General features: G+C 40.6%; 1 protein-coding gene across 4 annotated transcripts; it reads right to left on the minus strand.

Moving 5' to 3' along the window:
- Positions 1-1,588: 1,588 nt before the first annotated feature.
- nup54 (nucleoporin 54) lies at positions 1,589-11,645 on the minus strand. Of its 4 annotated transcripts, none has more exons than XM_050052270.1 (15): positions 11,560-11,645; positions 10,915-11,031; positions 9,871-9,954; positions 9,667-9,702; positions 9,048-9,134; positions 6,697-6,855; positions 5,855-6,081; positions 5,584-5,771; positions 5,253-5,449; positions 5,109-5,163; positions 4,170-4,263; positions 3,373-3,480; positions 3,083-3,202; positions 2,338-2,448; positions 1,589-2,165 (listed from the first exon to the last, which is right to left on the minus strand). In XM_050052270.1, the coding sequence occupies exons 1-15, from the start codon at positions 11,615-11,617 to the stop codon at positions 2,037-2,039; spliced, it is 1,770 nt and encodes a 589-aa protein (XP_049908227.1). In that variant the 5' UTR covers positions 11,618-11,645; the 3' UTR covers positions 1,589-2,036. The 4 variants fall into 4 exon arrangements, with proteins under 4 accessions (XP_049908227.1, XP_049908226.1, XP_049908228.1 ...); XM_050052269.1 differs by having other exon boundaries at positions 9,538-9,702; XM_050052271.1 differs by lacking the exon at positions 9,667-9,702.
- Between the last annotated feature and the right edge of the window lie 1,234 nt (positions 11,646-12,879).

Raw genomic sequence — 12,879 nt, forward strand, 5'->3', positions numbered from 1 at the left:
TGGAGTGCTCAAATAAACAGGCCTTTTTCCCGAACGCTCCTCTGGTCTCCTGCTCGTGAGGGATTCATTACAATATCGTAACATGGTTTAGATTTCTAAATAAAAAATTCACTCGTCACTAGATAGACCTACTCCTGAAAAACTCGTGCGCAAGGCTTTTTGTCCCTACGAGGCCACCGTCATTTACCCGACCAGAGGGGTGAGCGAATGAGCCCTGCAATCTAGAATTTGACCACTGATGTCACTGTTTTCAACCCATTTTACACACTGGCCCTTTAAGGCTAGCAGATCAAGGCTACATTAGCTGCCACTAGCGTAATCAAACCGAATCTCTGACCAGTATGTCTGGACTCGGGTTGCATTCAGGGTAATGTAGGTGCCATGTTTTACCAAGGAATGAGTGGAATAAAAATTATGCTGCATCCATTTTAATATTTTTTGTCTCCGTCCGTTGTTACTCTGACATTGTTGAGTGCAATGCTAAATCAATGGAACATTCTTCAAGGGTGTGTTATACTAAAATTTACTCTTTAGAGTGAGTACTAAATTGAATACAAGTAAGGCTAGCCAAGGCATGAATACATGGTCCACAGGCTTTTCCTGTGAATTCAACTCTATACATCATGGAGCTTGATCAAATTTGATCAGTGAGAAAGCGGCTCTACCTCAGGTCTGAAATTCTAAATATTAGTTCTCAGTCTGTGTAAGCTACAACTCCTGCACATGAGTAATTATTCACTTCTGACTGTGCTCTGAAAAACAGTCTGTAATTCAGACCCTCTCTGCTGCACGAGGGGATATAATCTGTCTGAAAGCTGCTTAATCAGTTGAACTGCCAGACAGTCTACATTCAGGACATGAATCCTATCAACACAAGCCCTACTTTGATGAGATGCTGGAAAGAGCTTGTCTGAAGCTAAACACAGGTGACATGAGATGGCCCATATTTGCACAACAACAACACAACAATATGTAATCTCTACAGATCAAAAAATAGACATGCACCCATTGTGATTTTCTTGACTGATTACAATTTCCGCTCTTTTTAATTCTGACCTGCCAATTCCGATTTTGGCCAATTCTAATTTTCTTTTTTTCAAAGAACTATAATCGACAGCATACACAAACATTTTTTGAACATTTCTTTCAAGGAAAATTCTATTTCATGTTCATAATAAAACATTACTGACTAAATAACTAACGTGTTTAACATGTGTTCTTCTTTGAACACCGTATATTTTTTTCACTCGCAAGAACCCCTTCTCTGCCCCCAACCCCATGGACCGTAGTGCAACTGCTCTGCCTACAGTCTATATTTATGTTCCTTGTGCAGTGCATGCTGGTAAATTTGATCAGCACAGGATCGCCTATATCTGAGACTGACTGGCTGGTCACCAGTCATGGCCAATCAAACTGAAAATTGGCAGACTGATCAATAGCCGGTCAATTGGTGCTTCTTTAATCAAAAATAGGATAGAGGTAGAAAGGCAAGAAAGTGGATCTGTTCAGACAGAAATACATGGAGCACACACTAAAAATGAAGCTTCCTTTACAATACTTACACAAGGAAAGGGATGTATTAAAAAACTTATTTTCAATTTAAATGAAATTTATTAACATTCTAACAACAGCATAAAAAAGGAGATACAAAGATGTATTTACAATGTATTCAATCCCAACACACACTCAATCCCACAACTTGTTTACATGTCAGTCACAATCATAGTCTTATATCCATAATCTGATTTAACATAAGGAAAGCCAGCTATTATTAGACGATGATGAGTCTTTCCATCAAGCGCTCTACATCAGTGCGGAAAGCACAGATTAACCAGTCATTGTTTTGTTGGTACAAACGACGGGGCAGAGTCCTGATAAACCAGCCAAAATTGTGACAAATAAAAGAGAAGTCTCCAAATTCAGATGCCCCACTATGATCAAACCTGAAGGCAAAAAATTGCTTCAAGATTAATTGACAGGCAATCCACTTTTCAGAGGACTGAGAGCATATGTATGTGTGTGTTGGTAGGGTGGACTCAGCTCAGGATGCCTCCTCTCATGTGTCCACTGTCACTCAGCCCGTGCTCTATGAGTTTGATGTCTTCCAAGTCATCTTTGATGACGCTGATCAAGTGACTTAAACCATCCTGCTGCTGTTTCAAGTGCTGAAAGTGACATAAGGAAGGAAAAGTGTTTCAGTAGATGCCTGAAATCTTAAAAAAAAATTTTTTTTTAAGGACTTATCATGGTCTAGAGACCTGTGCATCCAGGTGTGAAACTAGAGTTACAGGGCACAGACGTCAAAATAAGATGTACTCTGTAAATGTGTGAACTCACTTGTTTGATTTCCCTGAGAAGGTCTGCGTCAACACTGTAGCGCTCTTCTGATCTCACAGCTCCAAAATGATTCTGCATCCGGATTTGGGACATTAGTTCATTCAACCGACCCTGGCAGAAAAGACAATACAGAGAATGTAAAATATCCACTGAACGCTTTATCTCAAATAGCGGTTTGATCTCTAACAGCAACCAAAACCACAACACTGTGTTTATTCACAAATACAATCAGAACCCAATGAAGCATATAGGTAACCAGTGGAGTTTTTGCCCTCTAGTTGCACAATGGAGCCTATGAGTGGCTCTCAAGTTTTGTTTATCTCATGGGTGGCACAACACACATTTCTGCCAATGGTGTCACAATAATCCACTGATCTACCGGTGGCGGTAACGCACCAAGATATGCAGGAATGCACCGGCAATGGCAGGAAAGACAAAGACTGATTGCTAGCAAACATGGATTCAAACAATGTGAAAAACACCACAATGTATTTTGGGGAGTGACACTAGAGCGTTTTCGCACTTGGTCCTTTTCAGTCCTCTAAAAGGGCTCAGAGCGGTGACTCAGCACTTTTGCACATATGTGAACACTCCAAGAGAACTCAGTACTCAATACTTTAAGTAAACTACAAACTGGTCTTTCAGAAACAGTCTAGGAAGTTCTCAGTAAGTCTAGAAAGCTTAATGAAAAAACATGAGCTCTGTCAGCATGCATTTACAACTGCTAGAGTTTGGACACACTTACCTTGAACTGTGTGGGGGCATTTAGTTCAGACTGAATGGTGTCCAGCTGCACCCGGAGGTGCTCCTCATCCACTTGGATAGCATAACCACTTTTCCTTTGAATCTCCTGTTTGATCAGCACCTGCCAGGAAAATAACATTGGAGGAGGAGGAGGAGGAGTGATAAATATGTCAAGAAATACTGGAGGGGAATGGATAAAGCAGGGAAAGACACAGACGGTGCCAGGGCATTCAGTCAAACTCTACGTAACCATCAAGGTCACTTCAATTTTCCTGGGAAAAGGGTTAATACCTGCAGCACCCTGTGAGAGAGATCCATCAGCTTCCTCTTGTACTGGGCAATCTTGGCCACTGTGGTCGCCTGGTTCTTCTGCAGTTCACTGATGTCACTGGAGATAATCTGCATGTCCGTGTGTGTGTGTGTGTGTGTGTGAACAGAAGGGAGGAAAACATTAGCCATGTTGAGCATTTCTCCACTGATTTCAGGTTTTATTTTTAGACCTACAAAGCTGAAAACAACTCCTGCCCTGTTGCCATACTCCAGAAATATTTAATGTTTGGGGATTTTTTTTTGGATATTTTGCTCAGGATAGAACAAGAGATGTATAGTTTCACACATGTTGCATTTACATTGCTTTTGATATTGACCCAAGTAAGGATTTTCAAGTAAATCTTACATGAGTTTTCCCTCTGTCGGTGCACAGCTGGTGAGTTACCTTCTTATTCTCACATGATATATCTAGTGTAAATATCCTCAAATCCAAACCAAGCTTAACAGATAAAAACTGCTTATATAAATTGTAAATGTGAAGCAATTTACTCTTATTTATTGTTAGTTATTCATCTATTTTCTGATTCCTCATACTGACACTTGCAGCTGTATTTGTAATAGCAATTTCAGCTGTAAACAAACTGTTGGCAGCTTGCATGAATTTGACATCTGTGTACTCCGTCCTTGACACCACAAAACCTGTTTCAAAATTCCTTTGTTGATAATGGGAAGCTGCTGTGCCCATGTCTTTTTTTTTTTTTTTTTAAACATTTAGAGAACTAAGATTGTCAGTAACAGACAGCAGTGTTTTCACTCACATCCACTCTGGTCTGGTGCTGTTTGGTCATCTGCTCCTGGATCTGCAGTCGGTGAAGCAGCTCCTTAAAACCCACCATGGGCACTGGTATTAATCTGGAGACAGACGTAAAATGACAACGTGCTTTACCACAGAAAGTTAACATGTAGTTTTCTTTGATTGTAAACAACAAAAAGCCACAAAAGGTTGTGGAATAATGGACTTTGGTCAGGAAACAAATAGAGATCTTCATTCTTTTGTTAGAATTAAGGTGTTATGTGGTCACACTTCTATATCACTTAAAAAAAATAAAGGTTTTTTTACAAGTGTATCATGTTCCACTTATGGTATATGGCTGAAGGGCACTAGATTCTGTCTCAGCACTGGTTGAGCTGCTGTTGTATTGGTCAAGGTGGGGCAAGCATGTGCACAGTGCTTTTATGATTGAAATAAAACAAACCAAAACAATTTTATGGATCACACTTCTGCTAATATACAGTTGTATTTTTATGGAAGCACAACTTTATTATTAAGAGGAGGAGTCAGGCATTTTCTAACATAGGTCTTAGTGTCATATATGTGGCCAGTCTGACTATGGGTCATTCTAACTTTGCTCCAGAGGTGGATCCCTACGCAGTTAAGTTAGAAGCTAATTTCTGTTTTTCCCTCTGTTGGACTTTCCCCAAAGTGTGTTCAGGTTTCTCAAATCTCTACAGTGGACATGGAGAGTGTAAAGTTAGCATGACTCAAAGTCATTTTTGCCACAATTTAAAGGATAAGACCAAAGATTTAAAGTACCAGAATGAGAATAAGTGGTGTTACCCAGTACGGTGAAATACTGCAAAGATGGGGAAAAATCTAAACACAAATCTTCTCTATTTATAAGTCTTCTCCCCTCCCCACGTTATTCATACACCACCCTTTATGGGAAATCTTGAACAGACGAGCTTAACCAACTTACTTCTCTGGGTCAGGGTTGTCCACCTTAGCCTGCTCCCAAATGATGGGGTCCACTCCTGGTGAGAAGAGACGACATCCTCAGAACTAAATCAAATACCAACAATCTGTTGATATAAACGAGAGGATGACACAACCATGGATTTACCTGCAGGTGCATTTTGCAGCAGCTGTTTGAGCTGTGTTGGAGACAGCTCTGTGCGTGCGACAGACATGGCCACTCCGATTTGTGTGAGCTGGACCTTGATGTTGGCCTGCTCGAGGTAACTGAAGAGTGTGGAGGCAGGGATCCGCTTGGAGGTGCCATTAGGGGAACGCTCTACCACATAAATGATCACCTCTGTCCTGTGTGACAGAAAACGCATGAATAAGTCCCAACATTTGTTTATAACTAATTTATTATCTATTACAATTTCTTACAGCAAAAAAATCTCTTCTGAAAGTAATAACAAAACCAAGTGTGTGGTAGTAATACTTACTGGTCACTAGGCAGGGCTTTGACACCGTCTACGTTGACAGTGAGTGTCTGGTTGCTTCCCAGGACCTTGTGGAGAGACTCCACTAGCTGCTGCTGCTGAGCTCTCACATCAGCTTCCTTTTTATTAAAGAGTAAGACCACTAAACCATCTTCATCTTTACTCACTGGGACGCAGCTATAGCCCACCGCCTAGGACACAAAAACCAGAGGACTACTGTTTGATAACATTCAAATGAACCTAACAACACTTCACTCAAAAAATCCACCGTTACCTTGAACCTGCAGAATGGGTTTTCCTGGGTGAAGTCAACAGGTTGGCTGTTGTTGCTGTAGTAGCCCTTCCCAGTGCCCCAGTAAGCCTGTAACTGGTTCCATTTGGCTAAGATGGAGTCACGCTCATCTCCTAACAAGGTGGGAGCTGACAGAGCAGTGACCTGCTGGTAAAGCTGGGTGTGCTGAGCCTGACCCTGTTGCTGGGCCTGCTGGCCGAACAAGCCTCCTGGTCGGGGGAATGAGAGGTAAAATGGGTCAGACCGTCTTAATCTATACAGTAAGTGTGCTTAAGGGGCAAAACTACTGACTTTAGTGCGTATGTTTTTTTATAATAATAGTAAAGTCATCAATATTTTTTCCAGCTTTTTACACTACCTGCACCCTCTCATATTTCTCCTATGGCTACACACTGTTGAATTGATGATGATGATGTTAAAGCTGAAATTTTAACTTTCTGCTTGTTGTCGCCCTCTGCAGGGACAAGAGGTGTACAGCACCATTGGCAGAATCAATGTGGAAGGTTGCATGTGAGCCTGCAAAAACTATTATGCTGCTGGACATACAATTGATTTTAAAATGGATCATGAAGTGGAATGTATTGTTTCTATTATGCTAGTTGTGTTTCAGGTCGTTTTATCCTACCATGGTAAATGTGCTCTTTTGTGCAAATTTATGACAATCGTTTAAAAAACAGATGGCCAAATTACTCATTTACTAATTTTAAAAACAAACTACAGATATAAGATGTAATGTTCAGGAATGGCCGCTTTGTTTTGGGTCATAATGTTCTTATCTTCACATGGAAACACTAAAACTCTTATCTGGAAATACAGGGTCTCACCTGGCTGCTGCTGAGTCTGCTGGATGTTAAAGCCTCCAAACCCACCCAGGCCAGTTGTTCCTAATCCAGTTCCAAATCCTGTTGTCCCAGCAGTGGTCCCAGCGCCAAGCCCAGAGGAGAACCCAAACCCTTTGTTCTGCGTGTTACCAAACAAGCCTCCTAAAACAGAAGAATGTGCCAACACAGTGAGAAAATATCTACATTAATGCTACTGAATGCCAGTTAAGTCTACAGTGCTTGGGAAATATGCTGCAGCTTTATAAAGGGATCACTGCATGAGCAACGGGAAGGACTTATGTACAGTGTAGAGTGACCGAGACATCTTATGGCAGCTATTTGTTGGCTTTTCAAATCTAAGCTGTGTGTGCAGCAGTATGCCACAACACAGCAGTCAGGTTTAGAAGACTGAAACCAGACCAACCAAATCAGTTTTCCTTAGGGCTGAACCCGAATGCTTTGAAGCTTTGATTGTTGCCACAGTGATCGTCAAAATCAGTATTCAAAAATTCCTTTTCCTTTTATAGATATATGTGCATTACCTCAAAGATCCCATAAAATTACGAAATAGTTATCCAGCATTATTCATTGTGCAGCAATATTAATTATTTGTAGTTATTCTCAGACCAGGACATTTAATTTAGGGCGCATTCACGCCAGGATAGTCTGGGGGACTCGGTTCAATTGGGCCAGGAGTGCGGTTTGCTTACAGTGGGAAATGCAAATGGACTATCCAGCAAACCAAAGAGAGGAAGTGAACCAAAGAGAGGAAGTGATGTAGAGCGCAGTGCATTGTGGGTAGGAAAAAAGCAAAGCCAACAGTGTGAACCGGGAGAAGCAGGGGTAAAAAAAGAAAAAGTTGGAGAATGTCGTGTGGGCAGACGTGGAGTAGTGAGGAAGTGCATGCACTTATTGATAAATGGTCAGAGGACTATATATCGCAGTTGCTTCTGGCTACCCACAAAGGATTTCCGTTTTCTGTCCTGGCCAATCGATGTGCCCGGTTTTCTTCTTCCTCGTGTTTTTTTTTTCTCCCTGGTCAGTGGTCATTTAGGGCAATACCACCCCCAAATGAGCAGCTGTTGTAACTGCCTGACGTTGTCCAGGCGGTTTGGTCCGCTTTAAAAAGTGCAGTGTTAAAGTGAACCGAACCACATGAAGGTGTGAAATTTTTCTGCATTCCCTGCCCAATCGAACGAATCCCCCGGACTATCCTGGTCAGTCACCAGCAGTCCAGCACTACTGAAACTGGGACAGTTTGACCACAAGTGACAGGCTTACAGATACACTAGCAAGACGCCAAAAACATCAAGTGTATGGAATAATTTCAAAAATTTGCAAAGATGACCACCAAAAGCTGAGTACCAAATATGCCAAAGGAAACTATCATATCACAAATATCTACAACAGGCTTTGCAAATCACCTGAAACACCAGAAGTATTAGCTTTAGGGTTCCCACATTTTCATGGACAAAATTTCACAACTTTTCAATAACATTTTTAAAGGATTTGTGATATATATTTTATTTTATATCAGATTCAAACTCTATTAGGTTACTGAACAGTTTCATTATACACAACAAAATTCATTTGAAATGATTTTTATGAATCCCATGACTTTTTCAGGCCTGGAAAATGTAATCATGAGACTCCATGACTTTTCCAGGTTTACCATGACCGTGGGGACCCTGTAGCTTAGTCATCTATCAAAGTATTCTTTTTTTTTTTAAGCTATTATAACTACCCCAGCAAGCTTGATTAATCATGGATATTTCTCACTGAAGCTTTGATTGCCAAAAAGTGTTGTTCGGGACAGCCCTAGTTTTTTTTTTTTTTTTTTTAAAAACCATTTCAAATTTTCATCTTAAATACTGTATTAAGATCCTGAATTATTAACCTGATCTATATATGGCTTTCTGCAGGACTCAACTAAAGTTTATGGTTTGTTTTTAATGCAACAAATAACTGTACCTCTACACTTTAAACATGTCAACAGTCATAATAAAACATATAACAGGACCTCTGCCCTGAACTTCGAAAGCAGTCACAGAACAGTGAAGGTATTTACACATTCATAAAGAAAGCACTTGCGTCATAGGAAGATCAAGTGGTTTGATTTGTTATTTAGCCAACTGATAAAATAGTTTTTCATTCAAAGTGGTTGTTTTTATCATAAAGTAAATACTGCTGATAAAACCCTGGCTTTGATGATTGCTGCCTCAATTGGGCAAAATTGACCTCTTTTTAAAAACTAAATGTTGTGTGCCTGCATATTCTATGTCCTGCACATAAACATAAATTGCAACCAGAAGAAGGGAAAGTTCATAGTTTTCGTTAAAAGTTACACTGCTGACCTGTGGTGTTGGTGGGAGCAGCAAAGCTAAAAGTGGAACCCGGCGCAGCAGCAGTTGTTGTAGTTGTCCCAAAGCCACCAAATGCGCCTGAGGTACAAAGCAAACCATGCCGAAGTGAGATAAAGGAGGTGAAACAAAAAGGGGGTTAGAGATAGATAAATGGAGGAAAGAAAAAAGAATGAAATCACTGACTATTTCATATATAGCAGAAGAGAAAAATCATGACTGAGCTTTTAAGATTAATATAAAGGAAAACTGATTTTAATTTCATCTAGCATTGTTTATTTGTCTTACAAAGAACATCAAAATTCTATAAGAATCAAATGAGATGAGTGCGTAATTCAACATTTTGCCTCCTCATGCAAATGGAAACAACAATGCAACACGTGAGATGAAAAATCACTGCACCACATAGATGTGAAAATGGATGAAAATGTGTGTGTTTACAGACACAGACTGTACTGATTAATCAATCACAAAGGTCATCTACCTGTGCTAGCCAGGCTATTACCAAAATTGAAAACAGTGCCAGTGGTGGTTGCTGTACCAAAGCACCCCACATTAAAGCTGACTGCTGCTGGGTTGGCATTTAAACCAAACCCCCCAAAACTAAACCCACCAGCCGTGGTGTTTCCAGCTCCCAGCCCCCCAAATCCTGCAGCCAGCGGAGGCAGGCAGCGAGAAAGAGAGAATGACATGGAGGAGTTAAATGACAAAAACTCACGCCTTGTATGAGCTCATTCATCGTAAAAACAGTCTTCAGGTACCTTTTAAAGAGAAAGGACTAAAAATAGGTTTACTTTGTACATAACGTGCATCTTACCAGTGTTGGTGGAGCCAAAACTAAATCCTGTGGCTGGTGCAGCAGCAGTGGTGGTGGCAGCCCCAAAACCAGGGGCAGTAAGAGCTACGAAAAAAAGGTGGACACAAAATAGACAGTCATGCAGACTTGCACACAGTTAGATTCAGATACAACAACACGAATGTCTAAAAAGTCAACACAACTATTTTTCTTCATAAGTAAAGACCCCACTAATATTAAATATGGAAACCGTTCCTTAGTTTGCATACCTAAGATAATAAGGATTTAGGGGGATCTATTGGCAGAAATATAATATGATAACTACATTTTCTTTAGTTGTGTTGTTGTTGTGTTTCTGTTACCTTAGGATGAGCTGTTTATATCTACATGGGGAGCAGGTCATCGTCATTGGAGATTGCCATGATGTTGCACCACCATGTTTCTACAGTAGCCCAGAAAGGACAAACCAAACACTAGCTCTGGATAGGACCATTCACATTTTCGTGTTGGCCACCATGGTTTCGCAGCTGCTCCACAACGAGCAGTGTCAGAAAAACAGATTTTTAGCTGTGAAACTATTTCATTCAGTGTTTTTACTGGTTTGAATCACTGGGTTCATTTGTTTTAAGAGTGGAAGAGACCTCTGCTAATAAATCGTCTCATAGTAATACCCTCATGTGCGTCTTGATCTTAAGTTATCAGACATCCCTCACTGCTAGATGCCACTAAATCCCCCTAAATCTCACACACTGGACCTTTAATATGGTATACGTATGGGTATTTCATCATCAGTGTGTTTCTATGTATTATAACACAAGTGTAAACTTAGCCTTTAGCCCAACCAGTCTTTATCAGAGGCGTACAGCCACTTTATCCCCACCCCTTCAGCCTTCTCTCATATGAAACCCTAATAAACTGCACCCACAGTCCCAAACAGAGCTAACATTAGATGTTGCATGTCTCCAGTCACACTGACCAACACCACAGCCGAGCAGCTGTGACTACTACGGGTCACAGGTGAGGAGAAATGCCCCCCTTTGGTGAGGATCAGATCTCTGAACTTACTGCCGAATCCGGATGAGGCGGTGGTGGTTGTGGTGGGGGCTGCGGCCCCAAACCCAAATGTTGCTGTTGATGCTGTGGTTTTGGCACCAAATGAACCGAATGAAAATCCGGACGTGCCTTCACATGGACAAAGAGAGTGATGTAAGTGTTAACGTTAGTTGTCGTGGTAGTAACGTTTAATTACAGCTGCAGAAGATTTCACAAGATGACAGCTCATTCTTTGTCAGGAGGGAGCGTTAAGTTAGCTTCGAGTAAACATCAACTTGTGAGGAGTCATTAGCCAAAACAGCTAACGTTAGCCAGGAGCTAGCTAAGTTACATTATAACGGTACACATAGAGTAATGAACGTTAATTAACTGACAAGCTAATGCTCTTTCAATGAAGCCTAAGTCACTTTACCATTACAACGATTATCACATATGTAGGTAAACAACTAACTGCCTCAGCTATAGAAAGCATTTTTGTATCACGTTAAGCGTTGGATAATCCAACCGTCATGACTGCTAACTTGCCAGAAGCTTGGAGTGCGCAGTTGGCCATATAACGTCTCTGCTAATGGGCACACAACGGTATTTTCAAAACATATAAGTCGCATTTGTTCACCCTCATTAAAATACTCCCAAATTAGATTAAAATGCTCTTACTTGCAGCTGGGTTACTCGTGGCTCCGCCAAAACTGAACGCCATGTTGACTGCTGTCATCAGACGCAGTTCTTCTTCTTCCGCTTTAGACCCGGCAGCTATTATCCGCCATAACAGCGCATTACCGCCATCTAGAGTCTGCATGAGAGATAGCTACTTAAAAATAATCAGTTATAAATTCAGCTACAGTAGTGGGGCTTGCTAGGATAATATTGATGATATATAATTAATAATTATTATATATTATTATTATTATTATTATTTATATAGATATTAATTTATTTACTTACAAAAGAGGCAATTTATAAGTTCTCAATGCAACACGAGACAATTATGGATCTCCACAGATGCCTAGTTATCTGTTTCCTAACCACAGAAAATATATTATCTTAGTCAAAGGGGTCAGTTTTTGAAAACCAGTACATATTGTGAAAAAGATCATTAAGAGTTACTGGTGTTTCAGACAGTTTTTCAAAATGATTTTGCTTTTGTCCCTTGGTGTACTTCATAGCATTCTGCCACCTTCTAAATCTTTATCATCACACAAATACCAACAGAATTTATTCTTTACACTTACATCAATACATCAGAGCCTAAACGTAATGGACCAGAGTGTGTGATTTGGGGGGGTATACTGGCTGAAATTGAATAAAATGTAATAAGTATGTGTTCTTTAGTGTATTATCACCTGAAAATAAGGATTGTAGTGTTTTCATGACCTTAGAATAAGCCATTAATATCTATATAGGCAGCTGGTCCTCGTCCATGGAGTCTACCACGTTTCTACAGTAGCCCACATCGGACAAACCGATCACTGGCTCTAGATAGGGGCATTCGCATCTTTGCATTGACCACTGTAGTCAGCAGCTCCTCCATGACAAGAGCTTTACAAAAAGTTTCTATTTTTTTTGTGTGAGAAGCTGTTTTTTTTTCCAGCCTTTTTGGCGGTTTAAATCAGCAGGTCCATTTGTTTTTGATTTGAGACCTCTGTAATTCAGCTCCTGGTAAACACCTCCTAACAATGAACACTGAAGCCCCCTAAGTAGGGGTTCACAATTGGCACGAGAGAAGTTTCAGCTAGTTGTAATCTGCAATCCTCTCCACTAGGTGCCACTAAATCCTGTAAATTCAACACAACGCTCCTTTAAACCAGAACCTAACCACACAGACGCTAGTCTGGGGCCGTTAATGGCCGTTTTGGTAAAGAACCGGAACCAGGGCGAGTGAGACAGGATCCGGAATTCGATGGATGCGCCTTTCCGTCAAAATACAAGCACCAAGCTAATAAAAATGCTGTGAAACTTTTTAATTTAAAGAATATA

Source organism: Epinephelus moara, chromosome 9, assembly GCF_006386435.1.
Source record: "Epinephelus moara isolate mb chromosome 9, YSFRI_EMoa_1.0, whole genome shotgun sequence".
Taxonomy (NCBI): Eukaryota; Metazoa; Chordata; class Actinopteri; order Perciformes; family Serranidae; genus Epinephelus; species Epinephelus moara.

Coding starts and splice junctions, on each gene's coding strand:
- nup54 (XM_050052269.1), bottom strand. CDS start 11,617: ATGACAGCAGTCAACATGGCGTTCAGTTTTGGCGGAGCCACGAGTAAC. Junction 6,082..6,696: donor GCAGACTCAGCAGCAGCCAG/GTGAGACCCTGT, acceptor TCCCCCGACCAG/GAGGCTTGTTCGGCCAGCAG. Junction 2,449..3,082: donor ATGCCCCCACACAGTTCAAG/GTAAGTGTGTCC, acceptor CTTTTCTGCCAG/GGTCGGTTGAATGAACTAAT.